Here is a 14,343-nt window from a genome sequence, read left to right as displayed (position 1 = left end):
TTTTCTTCTTCTTCTTCTTCATGGATTATCATCATCAAACTGGATGAATTGTGTCACTGATTTGAACATGTTTCGATCCAAGAATTGAATATGGTGTCTCCCTTGATGAAGCGTAGAAGGCGAACTGTTTGAGGAGGAGGATGACATTGGCAGTAATGCCTTCTTTCTTTAGGCCACTTGGTAATCAAGCAATCCATTATTGGTGAAGGATTAGTCAATTCAAACTCAGCACCTACATATAATCAAATGAGTCTCTCTCAATCAAAAACAGTGACTCCCATCCTATCTATATTATCATATAATTTCAACCTCCTGTGCATGTAAATTTTATTTTAATCCAAAAGTTTCATTCTCTCTCTCTCTCTCTCTCTCTCTCTCTCTCTCTCTTCCTTGTATTATGGACAAACAATTTTCCATGAAGATGAATTTGCAGAAAGAAGGAGAGAAAGATATGATCCTTATATCTCTAGAACGATCATTAAGTCATGAATGATGTCAGACATGAAAGAGATAAAAGAGGAACTTCAACCTATTCCTCTAATTTATCATTTAATGAATTCAAAGCCACTGTGCTTGTGTTTGAATTGGCTGCTCCAGTCAATGACCTTCAGATACAGCATGTATTAACGAATCATGGTGTAATTAATTGGCAGACAGGCTTAGTTAGAGCATACACATACCAATCCCATTGCACCATGGACCATTGGTCAAGCAAAACCTCGGACCCAAAACCATGGACAGCAATCCATGTCACAATGATCTAATATGGATTTCCCTTCAACTGGTGGTATTGGGAATGCATCCCTAGATTTGGTTGGGTCCTTGACTTTTTAACTTTTCATTAGGGGAAACAAGTCAAACTCTAGATAGGTTGTGAGGCATGGTTTCTATCTATCTCTTTGTTGAAATGTCAATTCATGACTCTTAGAAGGGTCCTCAAATTTTGGTTAATCAATCTTTTTATCTTTCTGATAATGCAATTTGAGCATCATTTTTTGATGGAGATCCATATCATGCACTTCTTTTCCATGAAAAAGGCGATCATAAGATGGCAACATGAGGCCGGGAAGCATGCGTGCATGCAACACTGTTTGAGACCCTTATGTTAGTTTGATAAGTCTCATATATAGTTCTATATCGGAAAAATCAGGTTTGTTATCTTCTATTGGAATTATAAATAAGGGTCTGGGCTTTAAAGTCAGATGTACCACAAGAAAACCTAATTGTTTGCTTTAGACTTTTTTTGTTCAGTAATTTTCGGTGTTTTATGATCTAGGAACATCTTCCTGAGACATCTATAATAGTCCCTCGGGGCTAGCTTTAACACCTTCCATGTTCTTGCTCTTGCGCAGATGAGGATCAGCACCGAACCTTTTCCTTGGGAGATCGACTGTAGTGATCAGCATGTACAGAGGCTTATATCTTGAGAAGATGATAAGAAGTCTTCTTGTATGGTTTCTGATGCATTGGAAAGAGATACACAGTTACTTGTCATTGATGTGTCTGCAAGAGGTGTGATGGCATCTACTGGGAGAAGATGATGAGAAATCTTCTTGTTTTCCTGTTCAGGTTCAGCAGTGAGTCATATGGATTCTGATGAGAAGACTGTGTGATTTGCTGGAAAGACTGTAGTGTTGTGTTGCGAGAGCAGTGATGGGATCCACTGGAGAAGCACTCGATGACCTGTTGGCCATTGTGGTCTTTGAGAAGCTTCATTCATTGGTCACCGATGGCATTAATCATGAGAATGAGATCATGTTTGGGAAGATGGACTGCACACTGAGGTCTACTTGTCCTCTGTCGTCACTGCAGGTCGTGTACTCTTGTGTTCCACCTACGACTTGTGTCTCTGTGTCTCTCTTATCTTCTTCTTTTCCTGAACGCTTCGTAGGTCGAATGAATCGATGATATGGATGAAGAGAGATAGAGAGAGAGAAGAAGGCAACTTTCGCTTGGATGCTACCACCGGCCTAATTATAAGCTTCATGATTCACTGCAGTGAAGGAAATTGACAGGAGGACGTGTAAAGAAGCGTTCAAATCAAGCAATACATGCCATGAAGAAGGATCAGTTCGTCCCACAGAGCTCAAGACGTCTAAGAGTCTTCTTCATCAATGGAGGACCCTCAACTCTGCTGCTGCAGCAGTGTCAGCATTGCTTGCACAGTGCCCTCATGGATGGATGATGGCTGATACCGAGAGATCCACTGAGAAAAGGTGTTCCCAAGTCTTCGTTTAAAGTTCCCAATAATTGGCACCTCCTTCCTCAGACACAGTGAACACACACCCCACCAAACATGGACAGAACCCCAACTGAGCCAGTGGCCACCACTTCCGTTCATCGTCCTTCCTCCTCCTCTTCACCACCCGGTCTTCTCTTGTCATGTACTTTTTTGCCTGAGGATTGGGAAAAGCTTGCAAACATGACTCCTCCACTCCATTAGGGATTAAGAGATCATTTCTCTTTCATTACCATGTTTCTATAGAAAAGCTTGCATCAGACACCCTATGAGGATGTGTTCCTGATGCGGTTGGCCTTGTCTACCCCCTGCCATGAGCTCCAAACCTACTTTGGAAAGGAAGCAGAGAAAAAGACCTCACCATGGGCTAAGAAGATGGATTGCTCAAATCCGATGCTGCTAAAAGTTGGCATATTGAGATGTGGTCAAATGCATGCATTATCGAGGCCCTACGTTTTCTGCAAGTATCTCATTCATGGCATAGCTAAAAGTGGAGCTTATGCTGCCGTGAGTTGCAGTGTCCAGGAATCCCTTCCACTTTAAAGCTGGTGAAAGATGGGAGTTTGTGCCGCTAAGGTCATACATCTAAGCTTGCGTTAGATTAAGTATCATGACAACATTATGTCAACACCAACAGGACAAAAAGCACCCTTTCTCTTAGCTAAAAGCAACACAGTTTAGCTTACCCCTTCTTTTTGGTCCCATCAAGCACCTAAGATGAGCTCATCATCATCACCTTTCCCGAGCACCATTGTCTTCTTATTCCCCCTGCAAGCATTACCTCCTCATTTATGTGGCTTGACTGAGCAATCACCCCACCTTACAGCTGCAGCACATCTCTCTCTCTCTCTCTCTCGGTGCCATGAAAGCTACGAATGCTCTGCTGCTGCTCTTCTCCTTCCTCCTACTCCTCCCCCTCCAAGCTCTCGGTGACTGCGAGTGCACTCGAGATGTGGAAAGCCGCAACGCGACGAAGGCGCTACGGCTAAAGTTCGTCGCCATCGCTTCCATCCTAACCGCGGGCGCCGTCGGGGTGCTCATTCCCATCATGGGGAGATCTGTCTCGGCTCTGCAGCCTGAGCACGACATGTTCTTCGTGATCAAGGCGTTCGCCGCGGGAGTCATACTCGCGACGGGGCTGATTCACATCCTCCCCGCAGCATTCCAGAGCTTGACGTCGCCGTGCCTGGCCGAGCACCCCTGGCATACGTTACCTGTCACGGGGTTCGTGGTCATGTCGTCTGCAATGTGGACGATGATGATTGATTCCTTCGCCACCAGCTACTACAAGAGGTCTCACTTCAGCAAGGCGCGGCCGGTCGAGGAGGATGAGGAGCACGGGCAGGAGGGGCATGTTCACGTCCACACGCATCCCTCCCATGGACATGCCCATGGCTCCACGGCAGCGGCGGCCGAGGAAGCCTCGGTTTCCGAGAGGATCCGCCACCAAGTCATCTCTCAAGTGAGCATCGAATCAAGCAGAGGAATCATCTGGCGCTTGGCACTGTGTTCGTCAATGGAGATGCGTTTTATGTGTGCAGGTGCTGGAGCTGGGAATCCTGGTCCATTCGGTCATCGTTGGGATCTCTCTGGGTGCTTCACAGAGGCCCTCCACCATTAGGCCTCTGGTAGGAGCCTTGAGCTTCCATCAATTCTTCGAAGGGATCGGACTCGGTGGATGCATCGTTCAGGTACACCCATATCCTCAATCTGCTCCACGAACGAGCATGGACCGACACCACCACCACCATCATGTTCTTGTGGCGTTGCAGGCAGGCTTCAGAGCCAAGTCAACGGTGGTCATGGCGGTCTTCTTCTCCCTCACGGCGCCCGTCGGCATCGCGTTGGGCATCGCGATATCCTCGGTGTACGACGACGCCAGCTCGACGGCTCTCATCGTCGAGGGGGTCTTCAATGCCGCCTCTGCTGGCATCCTCGTCTACATGGCGCTCGTGGATCTACTGGCGGCAGACTTCACCAACCCCAGGATGCAGAGCAATGGGCGGCTGCAACTTGGAGCACACCTCGCCCTTCTTCTCGGCGCAGGTTTGATGTCCTTGATCGCCATATGGGCATAGAACAGGATCTCTCCCTCCTATGCTGTGACGACAAGGATTTGATGGCGGCTGCTCTGCGCGATTGGAGTCGTGAGCAGTCAAAATAAGTCGTCTATCCTTGTCAAAGTCAAAGGGAAAGACCGTAGTGTAGAGTTAGTCAAGGATGTCAGAATGCTGATTAATCAGATTTTGATGGTTTTGCATGGCATTAGCATTATTTTCAATGAACCAAAAAAAATATATATATATATATATATCGGATGAAATTACAAAGAAAAAAAATTAACTTTCTAAAAATAAATATATTATGTGTGCCATATAATTTGGGCTAATTTAGTTTAAAGTCCCAAACAAAAAAGCAGAAAGATAATTCAAGACAAAAAAGGTTATCACTTTCAGAACATGAGATTGAAAATGGCTTTTCACCCAAATATTCAAGATTTAAAATAATGCATAATGAAAGTGTCATTGTTGCCAGTAATATAGCAAAATCAGGATGTCACAGCAGCAAAAAGGTTTTGAACTGTAGGACAGATATCATGGATGTTATCTGGACCCTAACAAACAAGTTCAGCTTTTACTCCAAGAAAAAAGACATTGTAATCTCAATCATGAGCTCAGTGTAGGATGATGAAATCAAACAATTCATCATCTTCAGAACAGGAATTGCACTCAAATCAGCACAGCATGATAATAATTTCATCACTTCATCTCTATTACCCAAATACATGGGTTGAAATGTTAGTGTACCTCTTCATACATCCTCGAAGCGAACGGCTGGAACTTTCGATATGTTAACGCGACAATAAATTAGAAGAAAAGACCAACGGAGGTTATTCTCTATCTATTGCTTCCCCAAAACACATTCCTTGTTTTATGCAGCTCCTTATGATGCATATTCTCGAGGTTGCCGCATGTTGAGTACTAGGCTGGACTCTTAACCCTACTTGTTCTCTTCCACCAAGCTTATTTCTTCTACATGAGAGCTGAAAACAAATCCGACATGTGTCAATTTAAGTTTCAAATGTCCCTGTTCTTCAATCATCTCAACTTGTGTCATTCTCAAACAGTTTTAAAGAGCTTAATCTTCATAGGGGCTTAGTACCATCCATAATGCCTGTCTTCAAAGTTTTGCAAGAGGGGCATTCTGCCTCAAAACCAAGCACATCGCATGAGATGCACCGACTGCAACTGAAATCACGTGGTGCGGACCCAAGTCCTCATCCTCCATCAGGAACTTAACTTCAACGGGCAGTTTTTGGAATTCTGGCAGACCGGGAACACCTAGCTGACAATCTCTTGCATTTCCCCACATGTATAACTTACCTTTATCTGATTTATCCAAAAAATAGATATTAGTGCTGATAAACTATGATATATGTTGATCAGGATATCTACTAGGCAATACAATGAGGATGAACCGAAGACAAAGCGAAATGATATATTAAGATACGGCATAACACATACTTCCGCTCCTCCATAAACATGAGGCTTTAATGGAAATTAACACTTTTAATTTGTACAACACATCATGAAACATGAACAGGTGGAGAAAGTCAGATAATGTCAGAAAAAAATGGAAAACAGAATTCATACCTGTAACAGCAGCTGAGGTTGACCCTCCACTCGCAATATGCACCACATGCTCCTGAGCCAAAGCCTCGATGCCAAGTGGTACTTTCTGGTTTTGAACAGAAGGGTGACCCAATTGACCATGACCTCCGTGGCCCCACGAAAGAACTTTACCGGTATCTAAGCATGTCTCGTAATAATATTTCTAGTTAGATTATAAAGTTAGATATGTGCATGCACTAAGATACAAAGATAAAAACATAGACATATAAAGATATGCATATACACTTTTACATATTTGTACATATGCATATGCATATATATACATATACATATATTTAAAAATATATTGCATGAACTTGTGGCAACACTGGAGAAACCTAAGATTTGTTGGAATCTAAGCATAACAATAAGCAATTAAAAGAAGACAATAACCACCTTACTGCCTGCTTGAAGTGTACATGTACATATGTTTACAAATGTCTTGAAGCAGTGGCATAGGAAAATTTGTGGCAATAGTCATATAACCTTAAGATTTGGTGCACTATAAGCATAAGAAAAACAATTAAAAGATGACATCAACCACCTTACCAGTTAAAGCTAAAGAATGATAACCACCACTGGCTATCTGAATGATGCGAGTGTCTTTAAGGCTTGGAATAGTCTGTGGTCTCCAATCACTGACATTATTGCCTCTCCCTAGTTCATAATTTGAATTTGCTGCAAAAAGAATAAAGGGAATTCTTTTGATAAGCAGCTTGATCACTTTCAGAATAACAGCCAAGAAAGTCAAAAAGCAAAAACAGATTCTAAATGTGGCAAAAAATGACTCAATTAATTGTTAATTTAGTAAAAGCAACTGTCCATGTCAAAATTATATCTGAGTATAACAGTAAACAGGAAAAATAAATGAAAACTAAGACTGAAGAAAGCCAAATTTTACAGCTGGTAGTTTGCTGATCTCTAACAAACGATGGTGCATGAAACTAAAGCCACATTTGGCACCATTTACTTTGTTGCTTTTCATTTTTTAGATACAAAAGCTCTAAATTTTAAAAAATAAAACAAGCTTTTGGTAGCAGTACATTAATGTTTTTAGTATGATACTTTTTAAATCTTGTGAAACTTCTTGGAACTACAAAGTTTGAACTCATAAAATTAAGTCATCCTTATTAGATAATTATTAACTATGAAATCCTTACCTCCCCAGCTCCATATTTGACCATCTGAAGTAAGTGCCATTGTAAAAAAACCACCACAACTGACTGCTGTGACAGGTACAGGTAGTGCATTTACTTTGGAAGGGATGGAAAAAGAACCAGCTTCACCGGGGCCTCCACCACTACCAAGTCCCAGCCTACCATCTCCTTGATCACGACCCCAAGTAAAAAGCTTACCTGCAATTGTAAATGCGAAAATACAAACAGAATAATTTGGTGAATTCAGGTGGAAGCCCAACGTCTAATTCAGATATAACAACATGCAATTTTATTTCATTGTGACATTGTAATCATTAACATGTCAAATTTGAACAAAATCCGACAGAAAAAAGAAGCAAGTTAGCCTCGAGAAAATCCATCTTAGGAACTAAAGGGATTGAGAGTATATCCATGTATTGTTGTGACATCAAAAATTCAAGGCAGTGAACCTATTTTGGGAATTAGAGCAATCAAAGTTCCAATCATGATCATCTTAAGACCTAAAATAAATATGAAGAGAAATGATGATTTCAAGTTTGTACGTCTTGATAACTGTAGAAATTCTCTAATTCTAACATTTGTAACATTTCATTGACCCAAAAAATGCATCAACTATCTAATGAAAAGTTTTATTGCATCAACATCAGAGGCTAGAGTAAACCAACATGTATAATGTGGTGTCTCATACTCTCAAACCACTCCTTTATATTCTCTCTCTCTCTCTCTCCCCTTCTGTACATGCATCTTGTGTATATCAGATCATATGTATAAGCATTGAACACTCATGTTTGCACATATGTATCAGCACAAATGCAGTGTCATATCAGAAATATACAACCTACTGTGAGTACATATCTAAAGAAATTTCTTTAGCCTTGTTACATGCAATTTTGGATATAATGAAACATGCCAACAATATCCAGGATGACTCAAGACAACTTTAGTAACTCACCATTTTCCTAAAATAACCTCATATTAAACTACGGATTGTGCTCTTCCAAGATATCCAAATTGACTGTGGGGCAGAACCAAGAAAGTTACACAAAGAATATGATCTTCCATATTTGTGCACATACAGTATGTGAAAATCTACTCTACTCTTATGAGTCCTATATCAGGCATATTTTCTCACACACTTCCATTGTCCCAGCAGTAGTTGTTGTCATTCAAAAGCACTCAACAAGCTCTTAAGGAAATATAATCAGTAAGTTCTTGTCTAGTGGGGTTGGAGTTTGACAGGAGCATTAAGTTATGTTGCAGTGAAAGGAAAGAAAAATGGGCAAGAAAGAGCATTGACCAACATGTCTAAGTTCTGAATATCTGCTTGGGCAAAAGATATATCCATTAAACTTGAAGCGGATGTTAAGACATCCCATTAGCCTAAAACATAGGATGCGTACATTAAAGTAAAAAACAAAACATCAAGGTCTACTTGCGCATGTCACTGCAATAAGAAGATGCACAGATCAGAACACAAGCACAGAAGTATAAATTGGAGTTCTTGTTCTCTTTCCTCCGCAAAATTCAATACACAATTAGAAGAATATATTTTAAATTAAAAGTTCTACAGAACAAATTTCATCTTGGCATATGCAAAACTTATAAAAATTATTTTTTGGTTCAAGAATTACTTAAGAAATAGTTTTTGAGATGATCAACAAGGTTTGTTTAACAAGTCATCTTCTTGAGCACCATTTTCCATGAAAAATCTTTCGATGGATGCAATACTAGATGTCCTAATTTTGGGAAGATTAAGCGCATATAGCTTCAAATATGATGTTCTTTTCTCGCTTTTGGCTCCTTATATGCAAATTACAATCACCAAATGTTTAAAATGGACAAGTCAAAGATACAAGAAACCAGAAGCATAAGATAGCTATTACAAAACTGGTTGTTTAATAACGATTACATAGTAAAAATGAGTGGCAGAAAGCAAAGGGACAGATTTCTGCATAAGTACATGAGCATCAACCAATCAAGCTAATAAAGAATGATTATAAGGTGGATAGTACTTGACCAGTTTCAGTAATAGCAGCAGTATGGGCTCCACTAGTCGCAAGATGCGTAATATTTTCCTCCCAAGAACCTTTTACAACTCGAGGCAGCAATTCTCTATGATAAACTGAATGCCCAAGGGCTCCGAACCCACCATAACCCCTGAAAACTTCACCCAATTAAGCAGCAGTGTCACTCTGCTAATCCAACAGATGGATAATATGGGTAATAACAATATCCCAAAAAGAAGAAGAAGAAAGACCACGATGCACATGTGATAGATCAAAACTTTAATCTTTTCAACAAGAAAACAAAAAAGGAACACAAAAGTCAAAATCTTTAACCATGTTAAGTGTATTGCGGACCAGAGAATAATCTAAAAGAGCACAACTTGAGCATAATACATGAAATTGGGATAAAATTCCATGATGAGAATGCCATGCTTACCGGCCGTCAAACAAAGCCATTCGAATTCCCATTCATCAAATAAAACCCAGACGTAATTGACTTCGAAATCATCATTCTTTAAATACACACGAAGTAAAAGAAGAAGATAGTTATACGGACCACGTGAAGACCTCTCCGGAGCGGGTAAGGGAGGTTGAGTGGATCCCACCAAGGGCAATACTCCGAACACCTTCAAGATTAGGGTTTAAGGTAGGAACGAAGACGGTGTTCTCGTCACCGAACCCGAGCCTCCCACCATCACCCTTTCCCCACATCCAGAACTTCCCATCCACGAGCAATGCGGAATGGAAGAGCCCGCACGAGACCCCCACTTCAACTTTCGCGTCGGCGGCGGACCCAACCGGCGGAGAAGGGAGGCGGCCTTGAACGGGGGCAAGGCGGAAATCGGGAGGGAGGCGGAGGGTGGCCACCGAGGAAGGGTACAAGCGGGTTTCCTCCTTGCCTCCGCCAAGCTGGCCGGATGCGCCGCGGCCCCAAGACAGGACCTGCACGGTCGATGATGGCAAGTCGGATTCCTCAGCTGCGTGGCTCCACAGGATCGGACCGGCGGCGGTGTGCAGGTGGCGAAGCCCGCGCAGGGAGCGGCGCCGGAGAGCCATCGGTTGGCGGCTGCGAGCGTTGCCGAGTCGCTTCGTCGGAGGGTTTACGCCGCAGCCGCCTTAATAGCTCCTACACGGAGCAGTTGCTAACGTTTTTGGTTTGTGCTTTTTGTTGCCAAAAACACACAAGCAAGCGACCTTCTAAACTTGTTTTATTATACAGTTTTTGTTGTTTGTTTCTCAAGAATGCTTTCCTCCTATACAGTATATATATATATATATATATATATATATATATATATATATATATATATATATATGTATGTATATATATATATGTATATATATATGTATGTATACATATATATATATACATATATATATATGTATACATACATACATATATATATATATGTATGTATACATATATACATACATATATATATATGTATGTATACATATGTATATATATATGTATATATATATATGTATATATATATGTATGTATATATATATATATATATAATCATTTTTTGTTTTTTTATATAAAAAGGTTTCAATTTGAGATTTTCATCAGAGTAAAAGTTCAAAATTTAAAATTTCTTCTTATAAATCACTTTTTTTTTGCTGTTAGTACATTTTTCTAAGTTTAATTTCAGCAGAAAGCAAACATGGAACACATTCTAATGAGGTACATCACTAAGTGCTTTAATCTTTTTCCGAGATCTTTGCTTTCTAAATCTCCAGTTGATGTAGGATAAAATGTGATCCCATCACACACAAATAAACAGGATTTCTTTCTACTGGTATGGAAACTCCAAGAAGTAAAATCTTTTGATAAGTTGCAGGAAAGAGAAATTTCCAACATTGCTGCTTCAGGTGTTACTCCCACTGTTGAATCACACAGATGAGGGCTACTGTGAGGATGGGATGCTGCTCATTGTGTTATCTCCACCTCTAGTAGCAAATCTCTAAGATCTCTTTTCTTGAAAAGGTTATGGTTTTCTCAACTTGTTTTAGCATCCTCTCCATTGATTATGGAGGAGGCAGTAGCAGCATAACTTCAAGCTTGTGCTAGCTTAAAATTGGATAACACTTCGAGTATATGTCAATAATAGACTCTGTGGAGATCATATAATCTGTTAATTATCATCTCATGAATCATCCTGTTGATGATACATGCTATAGAACATACCTGAAAACATATTTTCAAACAGTTTAAGTCTGCAAACATCTTGCTAGAACCACAAGGGTCATCATGGTTTGGGGCACCAGAACTGCAGATGATTTGTATCTTCACTAACAACAGCCATGCTGCAGAACAATACTTGCAAATAGCAGGAATCAAGGAATTTTGTACAATTATTCTTCAATTTATACTATTTCTTAACTCCTTCAGTGGACCTAAGTTTGGTCCATCAGTATCAATCACAATGTTTCAAAATGATGCCGAGGAAACTGCTTTGCTAGTTTCACAAAACTGATTTGCTGCAAGAAGCAAGAAAAATTGTGAGATGATAACCTTTTTAGTTTCATGCTAATCAAGTTTTTGTACAGATCATTATCCACTCACAAGATTTGGCTCCTGAGATGCCAGTAGAAAAATATGTATCGACACTAATTTGATCGATGAAAACGCAATTATGGTAAAAACATCTTACAATTATTGTTCATTACACAGCCTAGCCAAAGGGTTGCAAACCCCAAATCGACTCTAGCTTTTCAAGCAAAATTCCTAGTTATACTTTGCGGTTACTGATCTTCCCTTTCCCTTTACCTTTACCTTTTTTCTTGCCTTTCAGTTTTAGTTTCTTCTTTAATTTTTTCTTCCCTATACCACCGATCGGCTTCAGATGTGATTTGCACTGATCATGAGAAGCACTTCCTCCATCAGCCATTTCCATATCTGTACGACAAGATTACATCGAATAAATAAAAAGGAGAAGAAGAGATAGGCCACTATAAGTGGCACCACAAGATATATGCAATATACAAAATATCACGTACAATGAGAAACAAACATGGCAGAAACCAGCCAAACTTCAACTACATGAAGCACATGAACGTAGATGATATCAATGAAGTAACACAGGATACGTGCAACATACAGAATATAGTATAAGATAATATAGGTAAAACCAGAAAGAAAGCTCCTTCTAGTGCAAGATTCCAATTCCATAAGCAAATTAACCATTGCAACAATATTGAGGAAGTCCAAAATCTCTCGCAGCTATTGGTTGTATTTTTTACCTTAAAGAAATAATCTATTTTGAGAAACAAAACACAGCAGCAACCAGCTAATCTCCAACTACATAAAGAAAATGTAATGTAGCATTGATTCTTATAACAGCATGTCTAGCACTAGTCTTCTGAGATTATGATCACGAACATGCTGCATGGCATAACTGCTAGTCAAGTTGTTACCTAAAAGGATCTTCATGTAACTTGGGCATGACTACCAGCAATCCAAAAATTATATTTAGTGTCCTCGAAGCAATGAAATACCAACATCAAAGGTGGGACAAAAGGATTACTTTTAGATACAATACTATAAAGATTGAATCTACTACGGCGATATCTAGAAATAAAAAAATGTATCCCCACATATTGAAACTTTGACTTACCTTCAACATCAGAAAATTAGAAAAAAAAAAAACATAGATACATTGAGTATATGTCACAGACAATTAGGCTTGAGATACATATCGAACTTGGCTTCGTGTCAAACTGAAAATAAAAGAGACAAAAAATTCAAAGCTGACTTTCTCAATCAGTGAAACGTACACCAGACCATATCAACCTACAGTGGCTCTTAATTTTTTGAATTGTCATGTCAGATTGACACGTATATGATCCACTGTTTATGAAAGATGGATCTTCAGTCATTTACCATGTAGGAATTACAAGGCACGACATCGTTTGGCTTCTTTGAGTTGAATCAAATTGCTAAGTTTACTGAAAAATTCTTACCAGCCACAATCCACTCCACAGAGAAAAGAAATAGAATGGGTTCCAAAGAATAAAGAGACAACTAGCAGGTCTGGAAAATCTCGATCATGTAGTGCTTCATAAGAATTCAAATGACCAATTCTTGAATCTTGATACAAACAATTAACAAATAGGTCAACCTTGTTCAGAGCAGCTTGTAGCATATTTGTAGGAATGTCAATAAACGGGTACAAAAGACATGTTGTAAAAGAATCCACAACTCGACAGACTAGATTAAATTTGGCAATAAAAAAACACAATATTCATAACAACAATCTTATTGACATTATCTATCCTATTTCATGAAGGCACACTTTCCATTGCAATTTATCAATTCGATTTCCTAAGCCTTTTCAAGTTGAGCCAATCCACTAAGAACGCTATCACACCCTTTTCTATCACGATGTCCATTTTTAATGTCAATTTCTGAAGCAATACAAGTAGGACAAAGACCCCGGATTCGCGCCGATCCAGGAGAAAGCATAATAAACAAGAGCAGGTTCCGGATGGAAGACTAATAATCCGGTAAGCAAGAATAGGGGACCGATGGGACTCACCCATGGCGGCGGATGTTTCGGCCGCGGGTTCATCGGCAGCGACGGGAGCTTTCACAGGAAGCCTGGGGGCAGCGAGGGCGGCCTCCTGGGCGGCAAGCTTGGCCGCCTCCTTCTTCTCGTAGAAAGGCTCCGAGATCTCCCTCCTCAACGTCCTCAGTCTCTTCTTCCTCTTCGATCGCAGCGACTTCGCCATTTGCGCTCGGGGGTTGATTAGGGCTTTTCCCTTCGGCGGCACGCGGGGAGGCCTTTAAACTTGTGCGGGCGTTTATCTCGTGCATCTCACGTGATAAATCATTGGCCGTTCGATGTATATGATCTTACCAACCAACGGCAATAAGACATTCGCATAAATAGTTGAAAACAGGTTTGCATAAAAATTATTATATATATATATATATCAAGTCATTATTATTATTATTATTATTATTATTATTATTATTATTATTATTATTATTATTATTATTATTATTATTATACTCAAGTTTTTCCTATCAATTAAGTTATATTATTATTATATATATCAAGTTATTATTATACAACAAATTTTTTCTATCAATTTTGGGGGACCGATCAAATCGGTCCATATGGATCGGTTTAGTCTAATGCAAGTAATTTAGTAGAAACTACTATTTAGAGTTCAATTTATTTTTTAATCATATTTTATCTTTAAAAAAATTTAGTTGTTTTGTTATGATCCGATCGATAAAAATCACGTCGGTTCAAAATTTC

The 14,343-nt window shown here is 39.7% G+C and overlaps 3 protein-coding genes across 4 annotated transcripts; 1 reads left to right on the top strand and 2 right to left on the bottom strand.

Moving 5' to 3' along the window:
- Positions 1 to 2,956: 2,956 nt before the first annotated feature.
- LOC135587174 (zinc transporter 4-like) lies at positions 2,957 to 4,499 on the top strand. Its single transcript, XM_065078259.1, has 3 exons — positions 2,957 to 3,701; positions 3,781 to 3,930; positions 4,012 to 4,499. The coding sequence occupies exons 1-3, from the start codon at positions 3,102 to 3,104 to the stop codon at positions 4,315 to 4,317; spliced, it is 1,056 nt and encodes a 351-aa protein (XP_064934331.1). The 5' UTR covers positions 2,957 to 3,101; the 3' UTR covers positions 4,318 to 4,499.
- Positions 4,500 to 4,984: 485 nt separating this feature from the next.
- On the bottom strand, positions 4,985 to 10,232 carry LOC103993644 (RCC1 domain-containing protein RUG3, mitochondrial). Of its 2 annotated transcripts, XM_009413787.3 has the most exons (7): positions 9,630 to 10,232; positions 9,085 to 9,224; positions 7,071 to 7,265; positions 6,460 to 6,588; positions 5,893 to 6,048; positions 5,402 to 5,628; positions 4,985 to 5,282 (listed from the first exon to the last, which is right to left on the bottom strand). In XM_009413787.3, exons 1-6 carry the CDS (start codon positions 10,127 to 10,129, stop codon positions 5,420 to 5,422), a joined length of 1,329 nt encoding a protein of 442 aa, XP_009412062.2. In that variant the 5' UTR covers positions 10,130 to 10,232; the 3' UTR covers positions 4,985 to 5,282; positions 5,402 to 5,419. The 2 variants fall into 2 exon arrangements, with proteins under 2 accessions (XP_009412062.2, XP_064934330.1); XM_065078258.1 differs by having other exon boundaries at positions 4,985 to 5,628.
- Positions 10,233 to 11,666: 1,434 nt separating this feature from the next.
- LOC135588926 (uncharacterized) lies at positions 11,667 to 13,843 on the bottom strand. Its single transcript, XM_065081260.1, has 2 exons — positions 13,615 to 13,843; positions 11,667 to 11,975 (listed from the first exon to the last, which is right to left on the bottom strand). Exons 1-2 carry the CDS (start codon positions 13,805 to 13,807, stop codon positions 11,809 to 11,811), a joined length of 360 nt encoding a protein of 119 aa, XP_064937332.1. The 5' UTR covers positions 13,808 to 13,843; the 3' UTR covers positions 11,667 to 11,808.
- Between the last annotated feature and the right edge of the window lie 500 nt (positions 13,844 to 14,343).

The sequence above is a fragment of the Musa acuminata genome, chromosome BXJ1-8 (assembly GCF_036884655.1).
Source record: "Musa acuminata AAA Group cultivar baxijiao chromosome BXJ1-8, Cavendish_Baxijiao_AAA, whole genome shotgun sequence".
NCBI lineage: Eukaryota > Viridiplantae > Streptophyta > Magnoliopsida > Zingiberales > Musaceae > Musa > Musa acuminata.
Note: the sequence above shows the minus strand (reverse complement) of the source record. Positions and strands in the feature narration are given on the sequence as shown.

Coding starts and splice junctions, on each gene's coding strand:
- LOC135587174 (XM_065078259.1), top strand. CDS start 3,102: ATGAAAGCTACGAATGCTCTGCTGCTGCTCTTCTCCTTCCTCCTACTC. Junction 3,702..3,780: donor GCCACCAAGTCATCTCTCAA/GTGAGCATCGAA, acceptor TTATGTGTGCAG/GTGCTGGAGCTGGGAATCCT. Junction 3,931..4,011: donor TCGGTGGATGCATCGTTCAG/GTACACCCATAT, acceptor GTGGCGTTGCAG/GCAGGCTTCAGAGCCAAGTC.
- LOC103993644 (XM_065078258.1), bottom strand. CDS start 10,129: ATGGCTCTCCGGCGCCGCTCCCTGCGCGGGCTTCGCCACCTGCACACC. Junction 7,266..9,084: donor TGCTGCTATTACTGAAACTG/GTCAAGTACTAT, acceptor TTACAATTGCAG/GTAAGCTTTTTACTTGGGGT. Junction 6,589..7,070: donor TCAAATATGGAGCTGGGGAG/GTAAGGATTTCA, acceptor TTCTTTTTGCAG/CAAATTCAAATTATGAACTA.
- LOC135588926 (XM_065081260.1), bottom strand. CDS start 13,807: ATGGCGAAGTCGCTGCGATCGAAGAGGAAGAAGAGACTGAGGACGTTG. Junction 11,976..13,614: donor CGAAACATCCGCCGCCATGG/GTGAGTCCCATC, acceptor CTTGTCGTACAG/ATATGGAAATGGCTGATGGA.